The following is a 23,258-nucleotide window of genomic DNA, read 5'->3' on the forward strand; positions in this document are numbered from 1 at the left end:
GCGTCTTACTTGTGTCAATAAAAACTTCTGAATGAAATATCAAGTCAATTTTAGCAAATTACCATTAACTAGTTACATCTTATTCCGCTCTGTCATTTGAAGCTCCTTCTGAAATTTACTCCACTATTAGAATTCAACAACACAAGCACTTCCTACAACTGACTTACTTATCAAAGAAACACAAAGTAATTGGCTATGATGGTTTAGTACAAAAGGAAATTAGTGTTTCAAGCAACAGGAAAGGACAGAAAAGCAGGCCATCCACCAGAACATTAGCTTCTTTATCACTTCTGCGAAATGACAGGTAGGAGAGGCTACACAAAATCTAAAACGATATCAATTTAAACTGCATTTTCGGGAAATTTTAATGTGTTTGTGGGCAAGAATTTTATTTCCTTTTTGCACTTAAAGATTTCAACAAAAACATTTCTAGATAAAAAGAAAGTATTTTAAGCATGATAAGAAGATATGAATAGGAAACTACTCAGCCCTTTCCTATTTTATTAAATTCTGGAAAACTTACAGGTTTCTACAATAGCAGCTGCTTAATCTTGTTAGCAGAACACGCTCTCACATCAAAGCGGGTCACGGTTAGGCTGACAGTCTAAAAGCAAGAACCTTCCATCATGTGCCTCCTGATGTGATGCATTAGGGAGTGTAGGGCCGTGTCCTGTGTGTTCTTGCCAAACATGTTTAATATAAATCTAATAAAGCGAGTTCCCAATTTACAGGAAAACAGGGAATAGAGGCCTGAGTTAAAGGCCACCACAAGGAAACAATCCTATGATCCAGAATGTAGGACATGCTATACAAAGCTGCCTCAGACTCTTTTTCAGTAACAAGGGACAAAAGAAAGTAGGGGCTTGGTTACAGACGCCATTAATATGCTTGACTGATAACGTAACAGCCTAATCAGACCGTCGCTTAAAATAACTCCTGTAACAGTCATTCTAGGGACAACTGGGAAAATCTGGACTTGGCACTAGAGGATAATCTTTATTTTCTTAGGTATGATAACAGTATTATGGTTATAATACTATATTTATGGTGGGAAAGATATGCTCATTTTTCTTTCTTTTTTTTAAACTAAGCTCTATGCCTGCCCAACGTGGGGCTTTAAGCTATGACCCCAAGATCAGGTATTGCATGCTCTACCAACTGAGCCAGCCGGGCACCCATAATGTCCTCATTTTTAAGAGCTTCATGCCAAAATATGCCAAAATGATGTCTGCAACGTGCTGCCGAAAGGTTCCGTGAAAGAAAGGGGGGGAAAGTAGTGTATATATACACACATACACACAGAGAGAAAGCCAATATGGTAAAATGTTAACAGTTGTTGAAGCAGGTAGAAGGTGTGTAGGTGTCCACTGTGATCGTTTCAATTCTTCTATATATTTGGGAGTTTTCATAATAAAATGCTGGGAAAGTGGGGGCGCCTGGGTGGCTCAGTCGGATAAGCATCCAACTTAGGCTCCGGTCATGCATGATCTCATAGTTCTTTAATTCAAGCCCTGCATCGGGCTCTGTGCTGACAGCTCGGAGCCTGGAGCCGGCTTCTAGATTCTGTGTCTCCCTCTCTCGGCCCGTATCCCACTTGTACTCTGTCTCTCTCTCAAAAATAAATAAACGTTAAAAAAAACTGTTGGGAAAATAACGCCAAAAAAAAGGTTTTGATCTAGATGATCTGACATAAACTCTTAACCATCTCTGGAAACAGATACGCTACAATTCTACAACAAAGAAACAAAGTTATGCTGATATAACCACATAATAAATAGCAATGCTTATTTAGAAAAAAGAGAGCACCGGGGGGCGCCCGGGTGGCTTAGTCGGTTAAGCGTCCGACTTTCACTTAGGTCATGATCTCACGGTTCGTGGGTTTGTGCCCCGCGTCGGGCTCTGTGCTGACAGCCAGCTCAGAGCCTGGAGCCTATTTCAGAGTCTGTATCTCCCTCTCTCTGACCCTCCACTGCTCACGCTGTCTCTCTCTCTCTCTCTCCTAGAAATAAATAAAAATATTAAAAAAAAAAAAGAGAGCACCTGAATGCTTTGGGGGGGAAAAGTGCCCTTGTGGCAAAAAGCAAGAAATGCTACTGTGCATTGCGTATGTTTTATGTGCATGTATATGTATCTGATCATTTTAGGATACTGTATGTAAAATGCCTGCAAAGAAAGGAAAACAAGTAATGGTAATGGACAGTGAAGTCACAGATGTTTTATTTTCTTTGAATTCTCCAATTTTCTACCTCAAATTAAAAGTTGTTCGACAGCTGATTTTTTTTTTTTTTTTACTTTTTAAGAAGTTGTTATTTATTTAAGTGACCTCTACATACAACATAGGGCTTAAAGTCACAATCCAAAGATCAAGAGTCACGTAACTCTTTCAACTAAGCCAGCCAGGTGCGCCGAATAACTTTTTCTCAATTTGCAAAATTTACCGTGTGGAGAAAACATAATAAAATGTGCTCTGTTAAGATTTTTGTTATTTTTTTTTCTCCCTTACCTTTCCTTTCCTTCTGTACTAAAAAACATGTTTCCCTATATAAATTTTCTCATTTGGATCTATTCAGGAAAGGTTAAGAAGGAACCTTCAGAATGCTTGCTAATCATAAACCTTATCAGTCTTTAATCAAGTTTTCCAAAAGGAAATCTTCTCCTGGTAGTATATCACAAATAACTTTTAATAGAGGGCATAAGACTCTTCCTACCTCACTCCCTGTGACCAGAACACTCAAACCCAAAACTCCCTTTTTATTAAAAAAACAAACAAACAAACAAACAAAAAAAGACCAAAAAAGCCCTTCTGGTATATTGAAACAAATTCTGAAGTGATGATCAACCCTAATTTCATACCAGGACTGCCTGTGGAGCTTTTAAATTTATATGGATACTCAAGTTTTAGCAAATGATATTCAGACTCCTTGGGTTGGGGTGAGTTTTTTTAAACTTTTTTTTTTTTTTAAAGATTTATTTAAGTGCCCTCTACACCCAATGTGGGGCTCAAACTCATGGGCTGAGATCAAGAGCTGCATGCTTCTCTGAGAGCCAGCCAGGCACCCCCCAACCCGAAGTTCAATCACATGGTATTTAGATTCACTGGGTTGGGGGGGGGAGTTTTTTAAAGTCCGTCAGGTGATCTGATACATAGAACCTCTGATACAGACTCAACTTACTTGAACTTACTGATAAAAACGTTGTTATATTGGTTATATTTCAATTTTGCGGGGTTCAAAACATAAAGCACCCCTGGCTCTCCAGTAACACCTGTTACTACAGCCAAGCGTCTAGGGCTCTGTGGAGGCTGTAGGAGTGCTAGCTCGGGAGGAGGAGTTGCTTTTATTAAAAAAACACATTAAAACCAAATCTGTAAGTCAAATCGGGATGAATTTACAATTGGTGGCATCACAGAGCCACTGAACTGAAAAGAACTTGAGCTAATGACCGCATTTAAAAGTCATTCTCTCTCAAGGCAAATTACATTTCCCTACTGTGCTGGATAAAAGATGAGGGATGAGACCTCTTCCCCCGCCATTTCATCTGACTCCTCCCAACACTGTTCCACAACTCTCTTATGGATTTTCATTAGTGTGAGAAAAGGAACCTACTGTTTGGCTACACTTTTTTTTTTTCTTAACCTGAACTCCTATATACACCACATCATGATTCTACATCTATTACAGCAGCTAGTTCCACCTTGGAACTGTTTCTAAGTCTTTCCAATTAGACTGTAAACTCTTTGAGGTAAAGAGAATTTCATATGCCTTTTTGTAATCAATGTCTGTGCTTGGAACTTTGTGCATATCACCTCATTCAGTCCTCAGAGGTACCCTACCTAATTGGTAAGGTACTGCAACACTTATTTTTATAAATGAAGAAATTTATAAACTCAGACTGAAGTTATTTATCAGTGTGAGAATGCCAGTTAAGTGACATAGTTCAGACTGTATACAGGCATAATTAACATCAATGTCCTTCTGAATACATGATGGTAACCGTTTTTTGCATAGCAAATGCCCCAAATAGACACTCAGTAAAGAAATACTGCTTAAAATTACTGTAGAAGTGGGCCAGAAATTATTTCATATTCAAGTCTACAATGTAATTTCCTTGATACAGAGAGACTAATAAATTATAGGACCAAAAAAAAAAAATCCTATTAGATGAAATGGTTAAAATTATTCTGCAAACTAAATTCAAGGCAATTATGGAGAGGAAAATATAGAACTTTACCCTCTGTTTTTATTTTCAGGATTTCACTGTCATCTAGACAAACACAGTTTAAAAGAATTAAATCTCTCATGAAAATACTGCCTTACCCCAAATAAGACACTGAAATATGGATACTGAACAGAAGGGGGAAATTTTTAAGCACCTTTAGAAGATGAAATTTAACTAGCTAGCATTTATTTGCAGCACTGGTTAATGCAGTCGCCATAAGCAAAATCCTTCAAATGATTAGCTAAAACAATGGAGAAAAAAGGAAAGAATAAATATTTGCTGTGTTTTTGGTACACTCCTACCCTCTGCTTCCCAACTAAAAATAATGTTTTGAGCTAAAAATTCTCAACTATGAGTTCATGAGATAAAATGAACAATGACTAAGGAAGAATCTAATTGGCTGTTATTTGCAAGGATCATGTAAAATTTCATGAATCTGAAATAATTTTAAAGAATAATTTAAATGGTCAAGACCACAGAGCTTAGAGAAGCACTATGTCCTACCAGCCTTAAAAATAGACTACAGTTCAGCAGATTTTCAAATAGTATATATCTTCTCCATAAATATGTTCTGAGAAGTAAAATAGTAAAGAAACAATTTATCAAAAAACTAGGATTCACACAGTCCTGAAACTGTGTTATAAAAATGTAAAAGCAGCTAGGTTTATTGTAACTGCTTTGAAATTATCAAAAGAAAGACTATATACAAAACTTAATGTGGAAACAGAATACGAAGATTCTTTTGAGCTTTTGTCTGGTCATTCCTCCCTTCTCAAATTCAAATGCCTTAAAAAGACTCTCTGGATGAGGATAAATAAAAATGTGTACTATTTGAAAAAAGAAAAATAACTGATAAGGTATCGGGCTTGACTGCTTTAGTCTCAAAAACTTTATGAAACAGGTCCTCTTCAAGACTGGAATATCTTAAGACTTAAACAGGAGATTCACAAAAGAATGGGGAATGATTTTTCATGGATGGTAGAGAGATGAGGGACACATATATATGTAACCTCTAAATATCTTAGAGAGAAAGGTGTGAAGAGAAGAGTTCTGAAAATCCCTGTGACTTAGACTGAAATTCTGGCTGTACGATTGACTTAGCTTTGCAACCGAGGCAAACTACTTCCTCTCCCAGACTCTCAGGCTCTCCTGGGAAAGAAGGTGTTGAGGATATCACCTGTGACTCTATACATATCCAACAACTAGACACCCACAAGTCCCCTCTTTGCCCTTGGAAAATCATCAACATATATGGCTACATGATCAGTAATACACTAATTAAAAAGCATTTTAAGTCTTCTTTGAGGGAAGAACTTAACATTCTTCCATGAAAAATATAAAACTCTATAAATACACTTTCATAAAAATTAGCAACCTCAAATTATTTTTTTATTTTTTCAAATTATTTTTTTAAATATATGACTTAAGAATAGTCTTAAGCAAACAAATGGAAATTAATAAATAAATAGAAATGGCTCTTATTTAACAAGTCTTTACTGAGTTCTCACCACATGCCAGGCACTGTCATGGGTGCCGGGACTATAGCCATAAATAAATCAGATGAAGTCCCAGATCTCACAGAAATTTCTACCTCTAGTTATAAAATGCAATCTAGCATTTTTTTTTTTTTTTAAAGATCAGAACCTAAATCAATGAAATAGTCTACTTTTTAGTAATCTATATACCAAGAGTGGGCCTTGAACTCATGACCCCAAGACCAAGGGTCACATGCTCCAGCTACTGAGCCGGTCAGGCACCCCAACCTCGCATTTTGGAAGAAGAAAAGGGCCACCATCTCGGAATCCTGCCTAAGGACAGTTATATATATAAGAACAGTTCAGAGCAAAATGCAGTTTTACTTTTTCTGGTCCTCTAACTGATTATTTTTTGGGGTCACAGGCTCCTTTGAGGAACTGGTGAAAACCGCAGACGTACCATACTTCTTGTTAAAAACTGCGTATGTACACACATAAACACATTTCCAAAACCTTTCTGGGGATTCACAGACTACTAAGGATTCCTGGCTCCTTTCCAAAGATTTTAATGGGGGGGGGGGGGTGTCGATACTGCCTGCATGAACAAGTCTGAACATACTCTAAAAGGGTAAACTAAGAAACAAATTAGTAAACAATTTCAGAAGACTCTCTAAATAATGAACTTTCTGAATATGTTTTAAATGTTTTCATTTCTGACTTACATTCCACTCGGCTTTCTGAAATACATTATCCACAAGATTTTCTTTTAATATAAGAAAAATAAATGAATCTCTATTTCCATTGGTATTACTTATAAGCATTTACAGCCAGATAATTCTATCTCTGATATGAAGCAGACATCTTAGGAGCCTAAAATACAACTCGGATTAACTCTGACTAGCATTCTTCTTTAATTGTTTAAAGTGTTTATTTATTTTTGAGAGAGAGAGAGAGAGACATAACGTGAGTGGGGGAGGGGCCGAGAGAGGGGGAGACACAGAATCGGAAGCAGGCTCCAGGCTCTGAGCTGTCAGCACAGAGCCCGATGTGGGGCTTGAACCCACAAGCCAAGAGATCAAGTCAGACGCCTATCAACTGAGCACGCCAGGAGGCCCTCTTTTGATTTTAGTATCTGAACAAAATTTTATTTGTTATTTAAAAAAAACCAATTATTCTAAAATGTTCCAATTGGCTCTTCTGTATTTCCACCACTCTGTTTTCTCTCCCATTCTGTAAGGTAATTGTGGGCTCCTCTCACTGTACTTCCCGGCAACATCTAACTAACATGAGAAGCATTTAAGGAGCACATCTGTGCCCCACTCACTGCTACAGAAGCTTAAGTTAAGAGGTAAAAATCTTAATTAAAAACCTATAATGACTTCATTTTTCTTCCTGCTTCTGTGTGTGTGTGTGTGTGTGTGTGTGTGTGTGTGTGTGAGATTACATTTCTGTTACTGGTGATTATGGTTCAACATTTTTTTCTAAGGTCATGATTATTCTGAAAGGATGAAGTAATATTTCCCAAAAGAGGACTCTGGACTGCAAAAGCTAGTTTTTATAGTAAACGGGGAAGTTTCTCTAATCCACATATCTGTCTGATAATGAGTTTATGCTTATCACCTGATCTCTGCAATTATCTCACTGCCTGACCTCCAGCAGCCCGCAGCTCTTTAATCGAACACTGCACATGTTTCTAACAGATTAAAATACCAGAGATATTCCTTTGGGTCTAACATTCTTATGCTCCAAACAGATGGTGGCTCTTCTCTGTAAAATATAAGGTTCCAAAGGCCTCTCCAGCAACGCCTGGGCGGCTCAGTCAGTTAAGCATCTGACTCTCGATTTCAGCCCAGATCCTGATCTCTCGGTTCTGAAGCTCCTATCAGGCTCTGCATGGACAGCACAGAGCCTGCTTGGGATTCTTTCTCTTTGCCTCTCTGCTGCCCCTCCCTCCCTCTCTCAAACAAATAAATAAACTTAGAAAAAAATGGAGCAGGCGGGGGGTGGGAAGGCTCTCCAGTCTCTCCAAAAGTACTTCCAGCACCCTAAATTCTTTTTTTTTTTTTAATGTTCATTGATTTTTGAAAAAGAGAAAACAAGTGGGGCAGGGATGGGGGGGCGGGGGGCGGGGGCAGAGGATCTGAAGCCAGCTCTGTGTTGCCAGCAGACAGCCCAATGCGGGGCTTGAACTCACAAACCGTGAGATCATGACCCGAGCTGAAGTCAGACGCTCAACTGAGAGAGCCAGCCAGGCATCCCATATCCTTAATTCTTTTTTTTTTTTTACCATAGCAGCTCTCTGCCATGGTCAAAACGAGGTCTCTTCTTGAAAGATGGCTTATACTTTGTTCTTGCCTCTCCCGTCCACTTGAACTATGACCCTCCTAATTACGTCTGTCTTTCTCACCATTCTTCCAATCCCCTCTTTCCTCTACAAATCGGACTTGCCAGGCAATCAGAGTACAGTTCACGTGGCAATTAATCACATTCTCTGTTCTGTTACTTCTTTCTATTCTTTAGCAAATGATGTGAAACACTGCATTCTTTTAACTTGTGTGTTTACAGGGACATGGCCAGCTGCACTGACGGTAGAGACAGGCCCCCGCCTCACGTTCTGTAGTCTCCCCACTGCCTCACTTCACCACAGGGTGGGCTGTACACGTTTCAGCTGCTCGTTACTAGAAAGCTTAGGCATCTCCTTAACTTACACAGTCATATAATAATCCTATTCAAGGCCAGTTTTTTATCCTGAGAATTTCTCTTCAGTTTCATGGCTCTGTTTATTGAGCTACTATGTAAATATTTTCTCTTTTTTAAAAGAGTTTCAAACATTAACCCTAATGTTAATTTAGGGCTATGAAGCACTTTTAAAATCGTATCTGGAGTAAACGTAGCCAACTTTTTTGAGAGACGAAGAAATTCGGCAAGGCATAATGTAATTAATTTTTTTAAGTAGGCTCCTACTCCAACGTGGGGCTTGGACTCATGATCCTGAGATCAGAAGTCATAGGCCCTATTGACTGAGCCAGCCAGTACCCCAAATTAATTTTTTAAGATTACACACAGGGGTTACATTTTCACACACATGAGGAAACAGGGGCACTTATCCAGCTAGCGATGAATCAATAACTATCTTCTGAGGGCTTCTGTCCCCTAACCATGGCAGTGGATGCTGTGTGGCACCTAAATTCTAGCTGAAGAAATCAGCCTCTCTTCACTCCACCACCCAATGACGGCTAACTTTTCAATCACGGCAACAAGCTCTTCTCATTTGTTTGATTTAGGGTTCTCGAAGGGTATCACGTGACATTTTAAAATTAATTTTCATAGCTTTAGACACAATTCTTAATACTCTGAGGTGCCAGACACAAAAGAAAGACTCAGGACTGCTGCTCTAGACCAAGATATAAATCCCGTTACTAACGATATACAGCATCATTTTTATTCAACTCACTAAAATGTGTTAATCGTAAAATGCTCCTTTTTTGCAAGGATACTTTTATTGTTTAGAAAAAAGAAACGAGAGGATATTGTTGCATAATAACGCATACGGTGCGACTGCGAGGATACAGAATTTCTACCGGTGGCTGCTGTCCCTTTCAAGACCTGCCACCAGGGCCCGGAGACTTGGAGGGTGGGTCTATTTCTTCTCAACGAGTTTCATTACTAACTTGGGCTCCCTTAAATCTCTCAAGCATAAGTGTTAAAAATTAAGTAATTCGTTTATAGACGTCCGAAAACTTCAAAACCCTACGAGAAAACACTTATTTGAATTACTGATTTTGAAATATAGGGCAATTAAGAAAAAAAAAAAAAAGAAAGAAAAAGAAGAAGAAGGCACTGTTTTGTCTCCTGGCACTAAGATAAATCAAAAACACTACACAGATGCAGCTGACAGCACATCAGTAGTGGTAAGGAGGGTAAAGGGACAGGGTTCTGCTCTGAGGAAGCACAGCAGGAAACGACAAAAATTGTTATCTTAGCGCAACACACATACCTACAGTGGCAACGTTAAGGTTAGAAAGAAATCATCCTTAGCTATTCAACTGGCCACAGGGGGCACTGCAAAGTCAGGTCTTTAAAACAATAGCTCATCTCTCTATCACTACGTTCTAGTGATGGCAGCAGCCTGCGGAAGGAGAAACTGAGATACTTCAAGGCACATTCTTCGCCTCAGGATTCAGATTTAAGGGAGAAGGAGAAGGAAAGGCAGACACACAGGGAGGAAGGAAGTATAGCCCAACAAAAAGGGACTCGATGCCCGTTAAGTGACAAGTCTATCTACAGAACAGAGCTGTATCTCTACCTCCATTTCAATATATTTCCTTAAACTTGAACTGACTCCTTAACGTGAAAAGTACTAATACTTTACCGTAGATTTCATTATGTGAATGTATTACATCTAGTATTTACATTATAAAATTATTTAAAATGCTTAAGAAATGAAATAAAACTTACCCCGTCACTTTCTCTATGCGGATTCAGCCTACTATAGACAGCTTCAATAACATGGCGCCTAAAAAAAATTATGCTTCAGTTTTATTAAAATTGCATACAATTCTTAAGCTTGAGTATTTAAGATAAGACTTCATCTGGACTATTCTCGAAAGTTCATTGCTGAACTTGACTGAACACTTGTCAAGAACATAGCTTCTACATTTCACGCAGAACTTGATCCAGCACAACCCAAAATTTGTTCTCATTCATCAAGGAAATAGGACCTTCACACCTTCAAAGCACACGATAAATAATTCCTCTTAAAAAAAAATCTCTTTCAGATGAAATTTTAAAGTTCTTCTCTAGTAAAAGAACCATCAACCCATTTTGTTTTTAAAGAATCGATACACTTCTTACCCAAAATTACTTAATTACTAATTATAAATGAACTCAAAATTAGTTCTTTTTGTTCTACTTACTTGCCAGCAAGACCTCCCCCAGGAGGCAAATTTGGGATATTTTCTGCAGATAAGATACGCATGACATGGGCAAGATCAGGCATTCCTTCCTCACCAGACTTCTCCATAATTTCTGCAAGTTTTTAAAAAGAGTTCCTAGATTAACACGGCAACTCAGGATTTCACAAAGAGTCAAACAAGGGGTACTATTTGGTAGTATCAATTTTAAAATGTAAAAAAAGCAAACGTTATCTTACTAGCACACAAGGAACCAAAAGAATAATGTAAAAAGTTATGTGCGTAGATAAAAGCAAAAACTGAAACAAAGGAAATGTTCTACAATAGTGACAGTGGAGAAAACTTTGGTCTAAGCCACTGAGTGAAATGGTTTATAATCACTAAGAATGATCCCTGTTAGCGCAGCTATATGGAAAAGTATATAGCTTTGGTCTAATTTTATATAAAAATACCAACGTCATTATGACTATAATTAAAAAAAAGTGATAGATAAGAGTTGTAAGGGAAAGGAGAAAAACCAGAAATCGTTTTATAAGATTTTTTATTTTTAATTGAAGAACAGTTGATGTATTACATTCATTTCCGGTGTACACAGTGGTGCGACAATTAAGAGACATTATGAACTGCTCGCCACAGTTAAGCATCATCTCCATATGATGTCAGCACCGTATTACCGACTAGACTCCTTAGGCTGGACTTGTCTGCCCTGTGACTTCTTTGATAACTGGAAGCCTGTACTTCTTAATCCCCTTCACCTAGTCCTCCTGCCCTCCTCTGGCAACAACAAGTGTGTTCCTCATATCCAGGTGTCTGTATCTGCTTTGTTTGCTAGATTCCACATATAAATGAAAACATAAGGTTGTCTGTCTTGGTCTTGTTTCATTTAGCATAGTACCTTCTAGGTCCATCCATGTCATTTTATAAGGTTTTCGATACCTAACTAGTAATGTTCCACAACAATTTAAAATAAAGAAGGGAAGTCACAGAACTTGCTGAAGCTTACAAGAAAGTAAAGCATTTACATGTTCCATTTACAACTTATGGAAAACAGGTTTTTAGAACACGATAACTTGGCCCTCAGGGCGACTGGGTGGCTCAGTCAGTTGGGCGTCCAACTTCGGCTCGGGTCGTGATCTCACGGTGTGTGGGTTCTAGCCCTGCATCGGGCTCTGTGCTGACAGCTCAGAGCCTGGAGCCTGCTTCAGATTCTGTGTCTCCCTCGCTCTGACCCTGCCTCTCTCTCTTTCAAAAATAAATAAACATTAAAAAAAAAAAGATATCAACTCCTCAAAAATCAGCCAGTGCCAACTGACTTGCAGACAACAAAAAAGCAGTGTCCTCAGCAGCCACCACACCTCACCAGGCCCTCACCATGACCTTAACTTTTATCACTCCCATTCGACTCTGCCCCCAAGCCCTCTATCCCCAAAGGCTCTGTTCAGAGTAGCCTTCTCCTGCTTCTAGATCTTCACATGTACTTCTACACTCTTTACGCCAGTCCGACCAGCCTATTTTGAACAGTTCACTCAGAGTCATTCTTCAGGTTTCAATGTCTTATGTCACGTTCGCAAATGCATCTCTGACCCGAGCCTGGAGCAGGTGCACCGTGACACCCTTCCACTGCGTACGATGTTTTCATGTACCCTAAGACTGCGGGCTTCTTGGAGGCAGGGCTGTAATTTTCCTGCCTTATACGTGTATCTCGACAGTACAGGATTTCCCAGCCTTGCCACTACTGACATTCTAGACCAGACAAAAAAAAATTTTAATGCTTATTTTATTTTTGAGAAAGAGAGCAAGCATGCACAAGTGGGGGAGGGGCAGAGAGAGTGACACACACAGAATCCAAAGTAGGCTGCAGGCTCTGAGCAATTAGCTCCATGGGGCTTGAACTCACACACTGTGAGATCATGCGAGATGATGTGAGATTATGACCTGAGACGACGCTGGATGCTTAAGCAACTGAGCCATCCAGGAGCCCTGGACCAGACAAAGTTTTGTGGTAGAGGCTGTCGTGTGTGTACTACAAAATGCTAAGCAACATCCCTGGCCTCTACTCCATACTAGAGGCTGGTGACATCCTCTCAGTCATGACACCAAAAATGCCTCCAGACACTGCCACAATGAGAGAGAGAGACAGAGAAGAACGGGTGTGTATGTTACAGGAAGTATATGGAGAGAGGAGTCAAATGAATTACAATGTAAACAAAATGGGGAATCAAAGTAAAAGGTACTACGTGTACATCGGAGCTCTCCTGATTTTTTCCCAACGTTCCTGTAAGTTTAAAATGATTGCAAAATAAAAGGTTAAAAAATAAGTACAGTTGACCCTTGAATGACTCAGGTTTGACTGCATGGATCTGCTCATGAATAGATTTTTCTCCAATGCAGTACACCACTGTCAGTGTATTTTCTCCTTACGATTTTCTTAATAACACTGTCTTTCCTCTAGCTTACTTTATTGTAAAAATACAATATATTATAAGACATACAAACTATGAGTTAATCAACTGTTTATGTTATCAGTGAGGTTTCCAGTCAACAGGAGACTCTTGCAGTTAAGTTTCAGGGGAGTCAAAACTTACCTGTGCGTTTTCAACTGATGCGGAAAGTGGGGGGAGGAGGTGCAGATGGTGGTGTGTTTGTAACCCCAATCCCCACACTGATCATGGGGTTAACTGTAAAGTCAATAATCTTTCCCAACATCAATGCTAACTCTTCTCAGGGAGATAAAAACATATGGTAATGAATTCCTATGATTAACTTGGGAGAAGAGAATTAATATTAGTGGAATTATAGCACTTGATGCTTGTGCTAACCCCAGAGGCAAATTTCACTGGGCTTCTCGCTTCTAAAATATAACCAAGAGAAGGACAATAAAATAGTAGGCTTTTAACAGACTATTTTCAAATTTTTCTCTTTGGGGGTATAACAGACGTATCTGACTTCTCCCGGCCGATCAATTCCCACCCACTGGTCCAAGATGTAACAGTAAATCTCACGCAGACAGATGCTTGTTTTTTAAGGCCTTGTTTTGAAAATACTTAGTCATTTTTTCCCAATTCTAAAAGAACTATTTGATAAACAAGGGAGAATAATTTTCCTTTCCTTCTAAATTAAAAAAAACAAAAAAAAAAACAAAACACCTTTCTTACTTACCTTCAACCCGTGATTCCAAGTGCTTATCCAGCTCTGAATCTTTTCTCACTGCTTCATCTGAGACCTTGGGAGCATTGGAAAAGCAAACTAGTACAATACTCATGTTATCTCGACTTCCCTGTATATTCAAGAAAGAAAAAGAAAGAATTAAGTTTCTAAAGTCCAGTGACTTATTATTTAATTCCAAACAGAGTTAATTACATTGAGCATTTACAGTTTATTTAAATCACCAGAATGCACACATTCAACACATTCATTTCCATTCTAAAGAACTATCTGAGGCATTCCCTAAAGAAACAAGATCTCTAGATCAGGGTAGGTCTGTAATTATTTTATGACTTTTAATTCTGTGCACCTATTCTTACCCACCAGCGCTCCACAAGTGAGGAAATGAAGATATCTTTTTTTTTTAATGTTTTATTTATTTCTAGGAGAGAGAGAGAGAGAGACAGCGTGAGCAGGGGAGGGTCAGAGAGAGAGGGAGTCACAGACTCTGAAACAGGCTCCAGGCTCCGAGCTGGCAGTCAGCACAGAGCCCGACGCGGGGCTCGAACCCACAAACCGCGAGATCATGACCTAAGCGAAAGTCGGACGCTTAACCGACTAAGCCACCCAGGCGCCCCTAGGAAATGAAGATATCTTTATATGCATTACATCTTCTAAACTCTGTTTCCCATTCAAGGCTACATATTCCTAAAGTGGCTTAAGCTCAAAATCCATCTTCCCAAACAAATGTGTAATTTTCACCTGGCTAATTAACCTGCATCAGAGCAATGCTAGCAAAACGCCATTGAATTTGATACAGCTGAAAAGTATTGATGATTAGGATACCCAAGACACTACACTGGACAATTCAGCAGAGAAGAAAACAGAGTATAAACCGTTCTGAGGAGAAAGCAGCAAACAATGGACTGTAACTGGATGGCTAAAATACTACAGTCAGATATAAGAACTTTTGAGGAAAAACCATCAGATTGTTAAACAGAATCACAAAGAGTGTCAGAGTCTGCAGAGGGGAGGCTAAAACCGCTAAGTTGAGGACAAACTTTACTGCTGCCTTGTTAACCACACAATCACAGACAAATGATCTGTATTTAAAAAGTAGACTATCACCAGGAAATTATGAAAAACCAATTTAAAACTTTCTCATTACTTTTCCTATAGGTATATTACTGTAACTGTGCTTAGGTCACCTGGGTAGCTCAGTCGGTTAAGCATCCAACTCCTGATTTCGGCTCAGGTCATGATCCCAGGACCACAGAGTCGAGCCCCACATCTGGCTCCATGCTGAGTGGAAGCCTGCTTAAGATTCTCTCTCTCCCTCTCTCTCTTTCTCCCCAACTCACGTGCTCTCTCTTTCTCTTAAAAAAAGGGGCGGTACCTGGATGGCTCAGTAGGTTAAGCACTTGACTTTGGCTCAAGTCATGATTGTGCAGTTCGGGCCCTGTGTCAGATCGGTGCTGACAGCTCAGAGCATGGAGCCTGTTTTGGATTCTGTGTCTCCCTCTCTCTCTGCCCCTCCCCTATTCACACTCTCACCCTCCCTCCCTGTCAAAACGGAACACATTAAAGAAATAAAGAATAAAACTGGTGCTGGAATAGTGACTTTTTCAACCCACTCTAAAAAAACTAAGTCAGTGGAGGTGGTAGGTTATTTTGTCTGATGGTGCTTTCTGCCAACTCAAGTGAAAAAAGCCAAGGCCACACCCATTCTAGTCTTTTCATTCATTATGGCCAGAATCTAGGCAGGCACTGTTTGTTCAGACTTGCTACCTTTTTGAATCCCACATGACATAGCCAAAAAGACACAAAGATCTTGCAAAAAGTGAAGGCAATGGAGGCCTGGCCTAAGAACGCTTAAAAAAAAAAAAAAAACTTTTCTGGAAAGGGCACCTGGGTGGCTCAGTCGGTTAAGCATTCGACTTCAGCTCAGGTCATGATCTCACAGTGTGTGAGTTCGAACCCCATGTTGGGCTCTGTGCTGTCAGCTCAGAGCCTAGAGCCTGCTTCAGATTCTGTGTCTCCCTCTCGCCCCTCCCCTGCTCACTCTCTGTCTCTCTCTCTCTCAAAAATAAACATTTAACAAAATTTAAATAAATAACTTTTCAAAGACTCACACGCTTTAATAGGAAGAAACATCAGATTCTCTGGGGGGAAAAAATCAAGATTTCCCAAAAATCAGGATTAGTCCAAATTAATTTCATTCTTAAACGAAACCCACCAAGACTGTCACAATGTCTTCATATCAGAAATACCACAATGGCTGTATAAATATATATAGATATGCACACATAAACACACTATAGTTCCAAATATTCTCCCCCACCACCCAGAAAAAAAAGAGTCAGCACATTCTAAAGGATTTACCATATAAGTTCAGGTCAGGCAAAAGCTTTATACCATAGACATTCAAGACACACACACACACACACACACACACACAATTTCCATTAGGTTTTTATGTTATGAAAATTAAATCCTACTAACTGGAAAATGAGTTAACTGAAAGATAGTTTCAGGAAGTTTAAATATCAAAAACTAAAGGAAAGAATTTACATTTACACCTCAGTATGTGTGATTTCAAGGCTGCTTCTTCAATTTCTACATAAAGACTACTTTCCCCTAAGTACAACGTATGAGTGCATTTCAGTAAATTTTATACAGCAATTTAAAAAGATGCTTTTCTCTTTATGCCTCCTCAGTTTTCTAGAGATAAACTATCATTGCGTAATCAGTATAAATTTTTCATTAAGTTCAGAAATGAAACATGATAAAAACAAAACAAATCCAGCTTGGTGAACTGAAGCAATTAGCTAGATATTTACAACTGATCCTTTCAGTGCCTCTTCTCTGTATTTTTTGACAACAGCACAGCAGTACCACTCGAAGGAATTGGACCACTAACAGATAGTTATAGGTCAAAGCAGCCAGTGTCCCCGCCATAAGTAAACGCATTTAAATGGAAACAGAAAATAATTTGATGCAGTTAGCTTTAAAGCTGAATGCTGCCCAGTTACAAGGAAATGTCCTGGATCAAGTGTTAACATGGCATATGAAAATAACTTGTGAACAGAATACCACTGCCAAGGTTAGTAAATGAGTATCTTATAAGTAAACCATCAATATTCCTCATTATTTAAATCATTTTTTTAACCTAGTACTGTGTTTATCTTATTGACATATTAAAAAACCAGCCAAACTTGAAGATCAGACCAAATTTTCACCTATCCATGAAAGATGGGAGTCTATGATTACTTCAAGAATACTCCCTTCAGGGCACCTGGGTGGCTCAGATGGTTAAGCGTCCGACTTCACCTCAGGTCATGATCTCTCGGATCACGAGGTCAAGCCCCGTATCAGGCTCTGTGCTGACAGCTCAAATCCTGGAGCCTGCTTCAGATTCTGTCTTCCTCTCTCTCTGTGCTCCTCCCCACTCGTACTCTGTCTCTCTCTCAAAAATAAACCAACATTAAAGGAAAAAAAAAGAATACTCCTTTCTACCATTACCTTATTCTCTGAACCTGTATTTCTTTCACATAAATTTACCTCTCTGTTTCACAACCATCATCTACAGAATTACAATTTCTTGAGGTCTATAAACCAGAGAATTATTCAGGCACTTACCTAAAGCTTTACCCTCAATGGATCCACAAAGATATTACCATCCACCTCTATCTTACAAAGATGTAGAAACTGCAACTTTGCCCAAATTTGCTCTGTGTAGTATGGTATAACTTAAAACCCAGCTGCCTGGCTCCAAAGCCTATGTTCTAATACTAAACCCACGGTTCTCCAACGGTGCACCAAGAAGCCCCAGGGTGCTACGATGTACTCCCAGAGATACTAAAAATGAGGGGAAATGTACAGCTACACTCCACACCTGTGGACACTCCACAAACTACCGTGAAGTAGTTGACAGTTTTAACATTAGATAACGCTATATTCCTCTCAATGACATCCTACCTCTTCAAAGCCGGGTTTTAAGAGCTGCTGTGATAAAAGGCAAGTCCCATTAAAAAAAAAATCTATGTGATACAGGAAATGACAACAGCCGTGCCCAATGATTACAAGGTTTGAGAAGTTGTGCCACGACCCACAGGTACACGTATCTCATTAATATGTAACTGTAAGTTTCTTAATGAAATAAAATATTTTTCCAATGTATGTGTGTATTCTTTTGTTAAGACATATATACTCAGTAAGTTTGCACCTAACTACGTAATACTTGCATCTGTTAAGTATTAATATGGCTAAGTAGCACTGTGAAAAAATTACTAAGACTCTTGGGCACCGCGAGACCAAGAAAGTTTGGGAATCATTATACTACAGACTATACTTTTACATTCAGTCCTTCCCTTCCGCATCCCAAACACCCAACCACACTCCATTCTAATACTATCCAAGTCTACTTCTGCATTATCTAGAATTATATTTTCTGAAAACTATAATGGAAAAACTCCTAAGTTTAGAGCTAAGGATACAGGTGCATTTTCCATATTACTAATCTGGAATGATGCTGCCTTTGGAAAATAAGTCATTAACTTCCCTTAATTTTATCCAACTATCAAGTACTATCTCATGTTTTAAAATAAAGATAACTGGGTGGTCCAGTTGGTTAAGCATCTGGCTCTTGATTTCTGCTCAGGTCCTGATCAGACAATGTATGAGTTCAAGCCCCACATTAAGCCTCACATCAGGCTCCACACAGACAGTGTGGAGCCTGTTGGGGATTCACTCTTTCTTCCTCTCTCCCTGCCCCTCCCATGCATGCTCTCATTCCTTCTCTCTCTCCAAAGTAAATAAAAATAAAACCGAAAAAAACAAAGCAAAATAAAATAAATGAGCTTCTGATAAGTAGCATATAAACTGAATTTAGGAAAATCAAACAGTATTTTTTTCAAATAGTATTTTAAAAGAAAAATAAAAGAGCAATTTAAAGGAACACGGAGTTTTACAATATTGAAAAATGAAGCAGGTGGCAGAGTAACATGCACAGTATGATCCACTTCTGTAAACGGTAAAAAACAAACCCTTCCCCCAATTTTAATAATCCTCTATGCTTGTATAATAAACACAGAATTATTTGGAAGAATATATGTGGTTGCTTGGGGGGGGTGAGGTATTTTTTTTAAAAGGACATAAAAATTAATAACTTTGCTTGAAACATCTTTGTATTTGTTTGCAAATGTTATTAATCTTGTACTTAGTGTTTCCCTTCAGGAAAAAATTTTCATCAAACCCTCTGAGAAACACTGGCAACGAACACACCAAACCTGAGTCGGGAAGTGGCTTCAACACATCAAAACAGGACTCAGAGATATCTTTTAATGTCAAACCTCCATTTCCTTAATTGCTAACTGGAAATGGATTTTTATTTTGTTCACTTCAGAACTTTACTAGGAGGATAAATGAGGGTTCCTTATAAGTTATGAAGGGCTATGCAAATAGCAGCGAGTCTTCTATGCAACCTGAAATTAACATAAATACCCTGGATGCCAGCACTGGCAATGAAATGGGAAGGGTGCTTTCTTAGGGCCTAGTCTCTCCTACAGTTAAATATCTTAAAAGAGTAATGCCTAAGCAGAGTCATCCAACCCTTACAGCTTCATATTGCTAAGTGGTGTTCCTGAAAAGAGATGATCATTAGCAATAATAATGCTAACTACCTTCTGTGGACGTGAAAATTAAATGCGTTAAGATACGTATGTGTAAAGTACTTAGAATAGCATTTGGCTTACAGAAAGCAATAACTTACTGATGCTATTGTGATTACTATGATTATCACAATCTCCCAAGATTTCATGAGTTAACATATAAAAGTGCTTGTAAACTATTAGGGCATGACGAGTGTTAGAAGTGTTAGAAAATATTTACACATCATTTAAAGCTATTATCAAGAAAACATCTACTTAAACATTGGGTCTATTCTTGCTCTCTCCTCTTAAGGTAGCTCGCACCTACTGAGCAATCACTAAGTGCCAAGCACAGAGCTAAAATGCTTCCCATGGATTTTAAAATTTTGTATTCAATTTTTCAGCCTAAGTTCAAAGTAATCATATTCTTTTTAATCATATTTTCTTTTTAAAAATTTTTTAAATGCTTTTATTTATTTCTGAGCGAGAGAGAGAGACAGTGTGAGCAGGGGAGGGTCAAAGAGCCAGGGAGTCACAGAATCTGAACAGGCTCCAGGCTCTGAGCTAGCTGTCAGCACAGACCCTGACACAGGGCTCGAACCCATGAAGCAAGAGATCATGACGTGAGCCGAAGTCAGACGCTTAACCAACTGAGCCACCCAGGTGGCCCTTCTTTTTCTTTTTCTTTTTTTTTTTAATTTTTTATTTTTATTTCTAGGAGAGAGAGAGAGAGAAAGACAGCGTGAGCAGGGGAGGGTCAGAGAGAGAGGGAGTCACAGACTGAAACAGGCTCCAGGCTCTGAGCTGGCAGTCAGCACAGAGCCCGACGCGGGGCTCGAACCCACGAACTGCGAGATCATGACCTAAGCGAAAGTCGGACACTTAACCAACTAAGCCACCCAGGTGCCCCCCTTCTTTTTCTTTTTAAAAATGTTTTTAATGTTTATTTTTGAGGAAGAGAGCGCACGCATGGATGTCCATGAGTCGGGGAGGGGCAGAGAGAGAGGGAGATACAAAATCTGAAGCAGGCCTCCAGGCTCTGAGCTGTCAGCACAGAGCCCACCGTGGGTCTCAAATTCATGAACCGCAAGATCATGACCTGAGCCAAAGTCAGAGGCTTAACTGACTGAGCCACCCAGGCGTCCCTACTCATATTATATATTTTAAATTTTTTTAATGTTTATTTTTGACGTGGGGGTGGGGGCAAAGGATCCGAAGTGGGCTCTGTACTGACAGCAGAGAGCACCATGTGGGGTTTGAACTCACAAACTCTGAGATCATGATCTAAACCGAAGCTGGACACTTCATGAACTGAGCCACCCAGGTGCCCCATGTTTCTTTCTTTTCTTTTTCTTTTTTTTTTAATTTTTAAAAAATGTTTTATTTATTTCTGAGAGAGAGACAGACAGAAAGACAGACAGACAGCGTGAGCAGGGAAGGGTCAGAGAGGGAGACTGAATCCGAAGCAGCCTCTAGGCTCCGAGCTAGCTGTCAGCACAGAGCCTGACGGAGGGCTCGAACTCACAACCGTGTGATCATGACCCGAGCTGAAGTCGGACACTTAACCAACTGAGCCACCCAGGCGCACCCCCATGTTTTTATAATATTGCTAATCCCTTCGTTTTACAATACAAATGAGTGGAATGACAAAATTATGGAGTTAGAAAAACAGAAATGGATAAGAAGTTTAGTATTTCATTCTGTAAGTAACATGCAAGGTCCAAAATATTCCTAAGTCTGTAATGTTTCAACATAAAAGTTAAATTAAGCTTCTCAAAACTGATTTCAATTTGAATGCAGCTTCATTCAAAGGAACCATGATGGTCAGTTTCCACTAAAAATGAATGAGTCATGTGTTCCAACCTCTTGTCCCTATTACTATCATTTATCACTTCTGAGATTCTAGGAATCCAGAATATTTAATGCCATCAGCGGGAATATTTAATCACTTTACCCTGATAAAAGCTATCAGGCAAGGATATGAAGATACGCCACCAGAGTCATTTCAACTCCATTTGGAAGGGTCAGGTCAAAATTCCTGAAAACCAGCATCCTTTCAAAGGAAGGGACAGTGCAGTTTATCCGTACAAACTATTTTTTTTACTCCAAATTACAGACCTACTATACTAGATTTTGGCTATTCCCTTCTAAACTACCTGTCATTCTTTCAACAAAATGCTATGCAACCATGACAAATGACTTAGATCTCTCTACAACATATTGTTGAATGAAAAAGCATATTGTAGAATAACAAGTATAATGATTTCATTTTATATAAAAACATACACAGTCACGGGCAGACAAAAAAGACTAGAAAGATATACACCACAATAATGAATGCAGCCAATTTAGGTGATAGGCAAAATTTCTGAGTGTTTATATGTTTCTGGATTACCTGGAATTTTTTTAACACTAATTTGATAATTAGGGAAAATGCTGTTTTCATCTGCTGGCCACACCAAAAAAAAAAATACCTGCTTGCTTTTGTCTCAAAAAGCTGCAGGTCAGAATCTATTTAGAGTCCAAGGAGGAGACATTTTCAGAGCCACAGACTATTTGATCACTGACAACCACTGATACCTTCAGTACTTAACTTTTCCAGGTAAGTAAAAAAAGAAACCTAAAACTAAAACAAAAAAACAAAAAAAGAATACAGTGAACTTAAGGGGAAAAAAAATCAAAAGAGCTAAAGGAACCATTATTAAAACCCTTTCAGAAAAAAGCTGCCGACCAGAAACAGCAGCACTTAAATTTTGTCCATTTGTAAGTTGCCTTTTCCCATTCTATGGAAAAGCAGTAAACACTTCGCCCAAACCTGGGTTCTTCCACAGACTCAGAGATCCCTCCTGGGAAACTTTCTGGCTATGCATGTAGCTTCCAAAGCAACTTATATGGTGGAGAGACCAAACAGTTCTAGTCTAGACAGAATAAATGAGTCAAAACCTTTCTTTCATATAATCAAAGATTAGTTTTGCCTTAGTATCTTTTCAATCAGAGTCATACAATACTCGCATATTCTAGGCACTGGCCAAGCAACTCCAATTGTACCTGACTGCTACACAGGCACTGTCAAAAACCCACTTGAAACTACTGAATACTTTTTTTTTTTTTTTTTTTTTTTTTTAAATTTCTAGGAGAGAGAGAGAGAGCGTGAGCAGGGGAGGGTCAGAGAGAGAGGGAGTCACAGACTGAAACAGGCTCCAGGCTCTGAGCTGGCAGTCAGCACAGAGCCCGACGCGGGGCTCGAACCCACGAACCGCGAGATCATGACCTAAGCGAAAGTCGGACGCTTAACCGACTAAGCCACCCAGGCGCCCCGAAACTACTGAATACTTTAAAAGCACTGAAGGGAATTGCTAAGTAGGTTAGTCTGGATTTTCTTTCCTTATTACTGTATCAAGTTAAGAGTCACAGAACATTACAAAACTAAATTAAATATGCCTGGTCCACAGGAACCCTTTATAGGATTATATTTTACATCAGTCTTTGGTTTTGAATCCATGCTGACTGAAACATCTATGAGAAAGAATTCTGATATCTTCTACGAAAGCTAAGATATTCTCCACCATGTCATATGTCACTGACATAGAGCCACATGGAACTTCCTTTTCAATTTCGTTGCTAGGAAAGAGCTGCTTTTATTAGACAAGAAGAAATACACAACTCATACTACTTTTACTTCAGTTTTCATCTTATCTGCCAGGAGGTTCAGATATAAATTACAAAACGTGACTCAGCCTAGGTCTCTGGTGTATCTTCCAATATTATACTTGGCTCTTGATCTTCTGTAGATCTAACGAAGAATTATACTATATACATGGTTCACCAGACTGCTTCAAACTCAGGCATAAGACGGCTAT

At 39.1% G+C, this 23,258-nt stretch overlaps 1 protein-coding gene across 4 annotated transcripts in view; it reads right to left on the bottom strand.

The window, feature by feature from the left end:
• PPM1B (protein phosphatase, Mg2+/Mn2+ dependent 1B) overlaps nt 1–23,258 on the bottom strand; it is a 95,373-nt gene that overhangs the window by 14,298 nt on the left and 57,817 nt on the right. For 3 of the 4 annotated variants that reach the window (XM_039232387.1, XM_039232388.1, XM_039232386.1), the window contains exons 3-5: nt 13,766–13,883; nt 10,610–10,721; nt 10,152–10,209 (exon numbers count right to left, since the gene is read on the bottom strand). In XM_039232387.1, the coding sequence (XP_039088318.1) occupies nt 10,152–10,209; nt 10,610–10,721; nt 13,766–13,883 (288 nt within the window). Of the gene's footprint in view, nt 1–9,222; nt 9,444–10,151; nt 10,210–10,609; nt 10,722–13,765; nt 13,884–23,258 lie in introns of those variants that run through there. The other variant, XM_039232389.1, reaches the window with a different exon arrangement.

This window comes from Hyaena hyaena, unplaced genomic scaffold, assembly GCF_003009895.1.
Source record: "Hyaena hyaena isolate Hyena2069 unplaced genomic scaffold, ASM300989v1 scaffold_64, whole genome shotgun sequence".
NCBI lineage: Eukaryota > Metazoa > Chordata > Mammalia > Carnivora > Hyaenidae > Hyaena > Hyaena hyaena.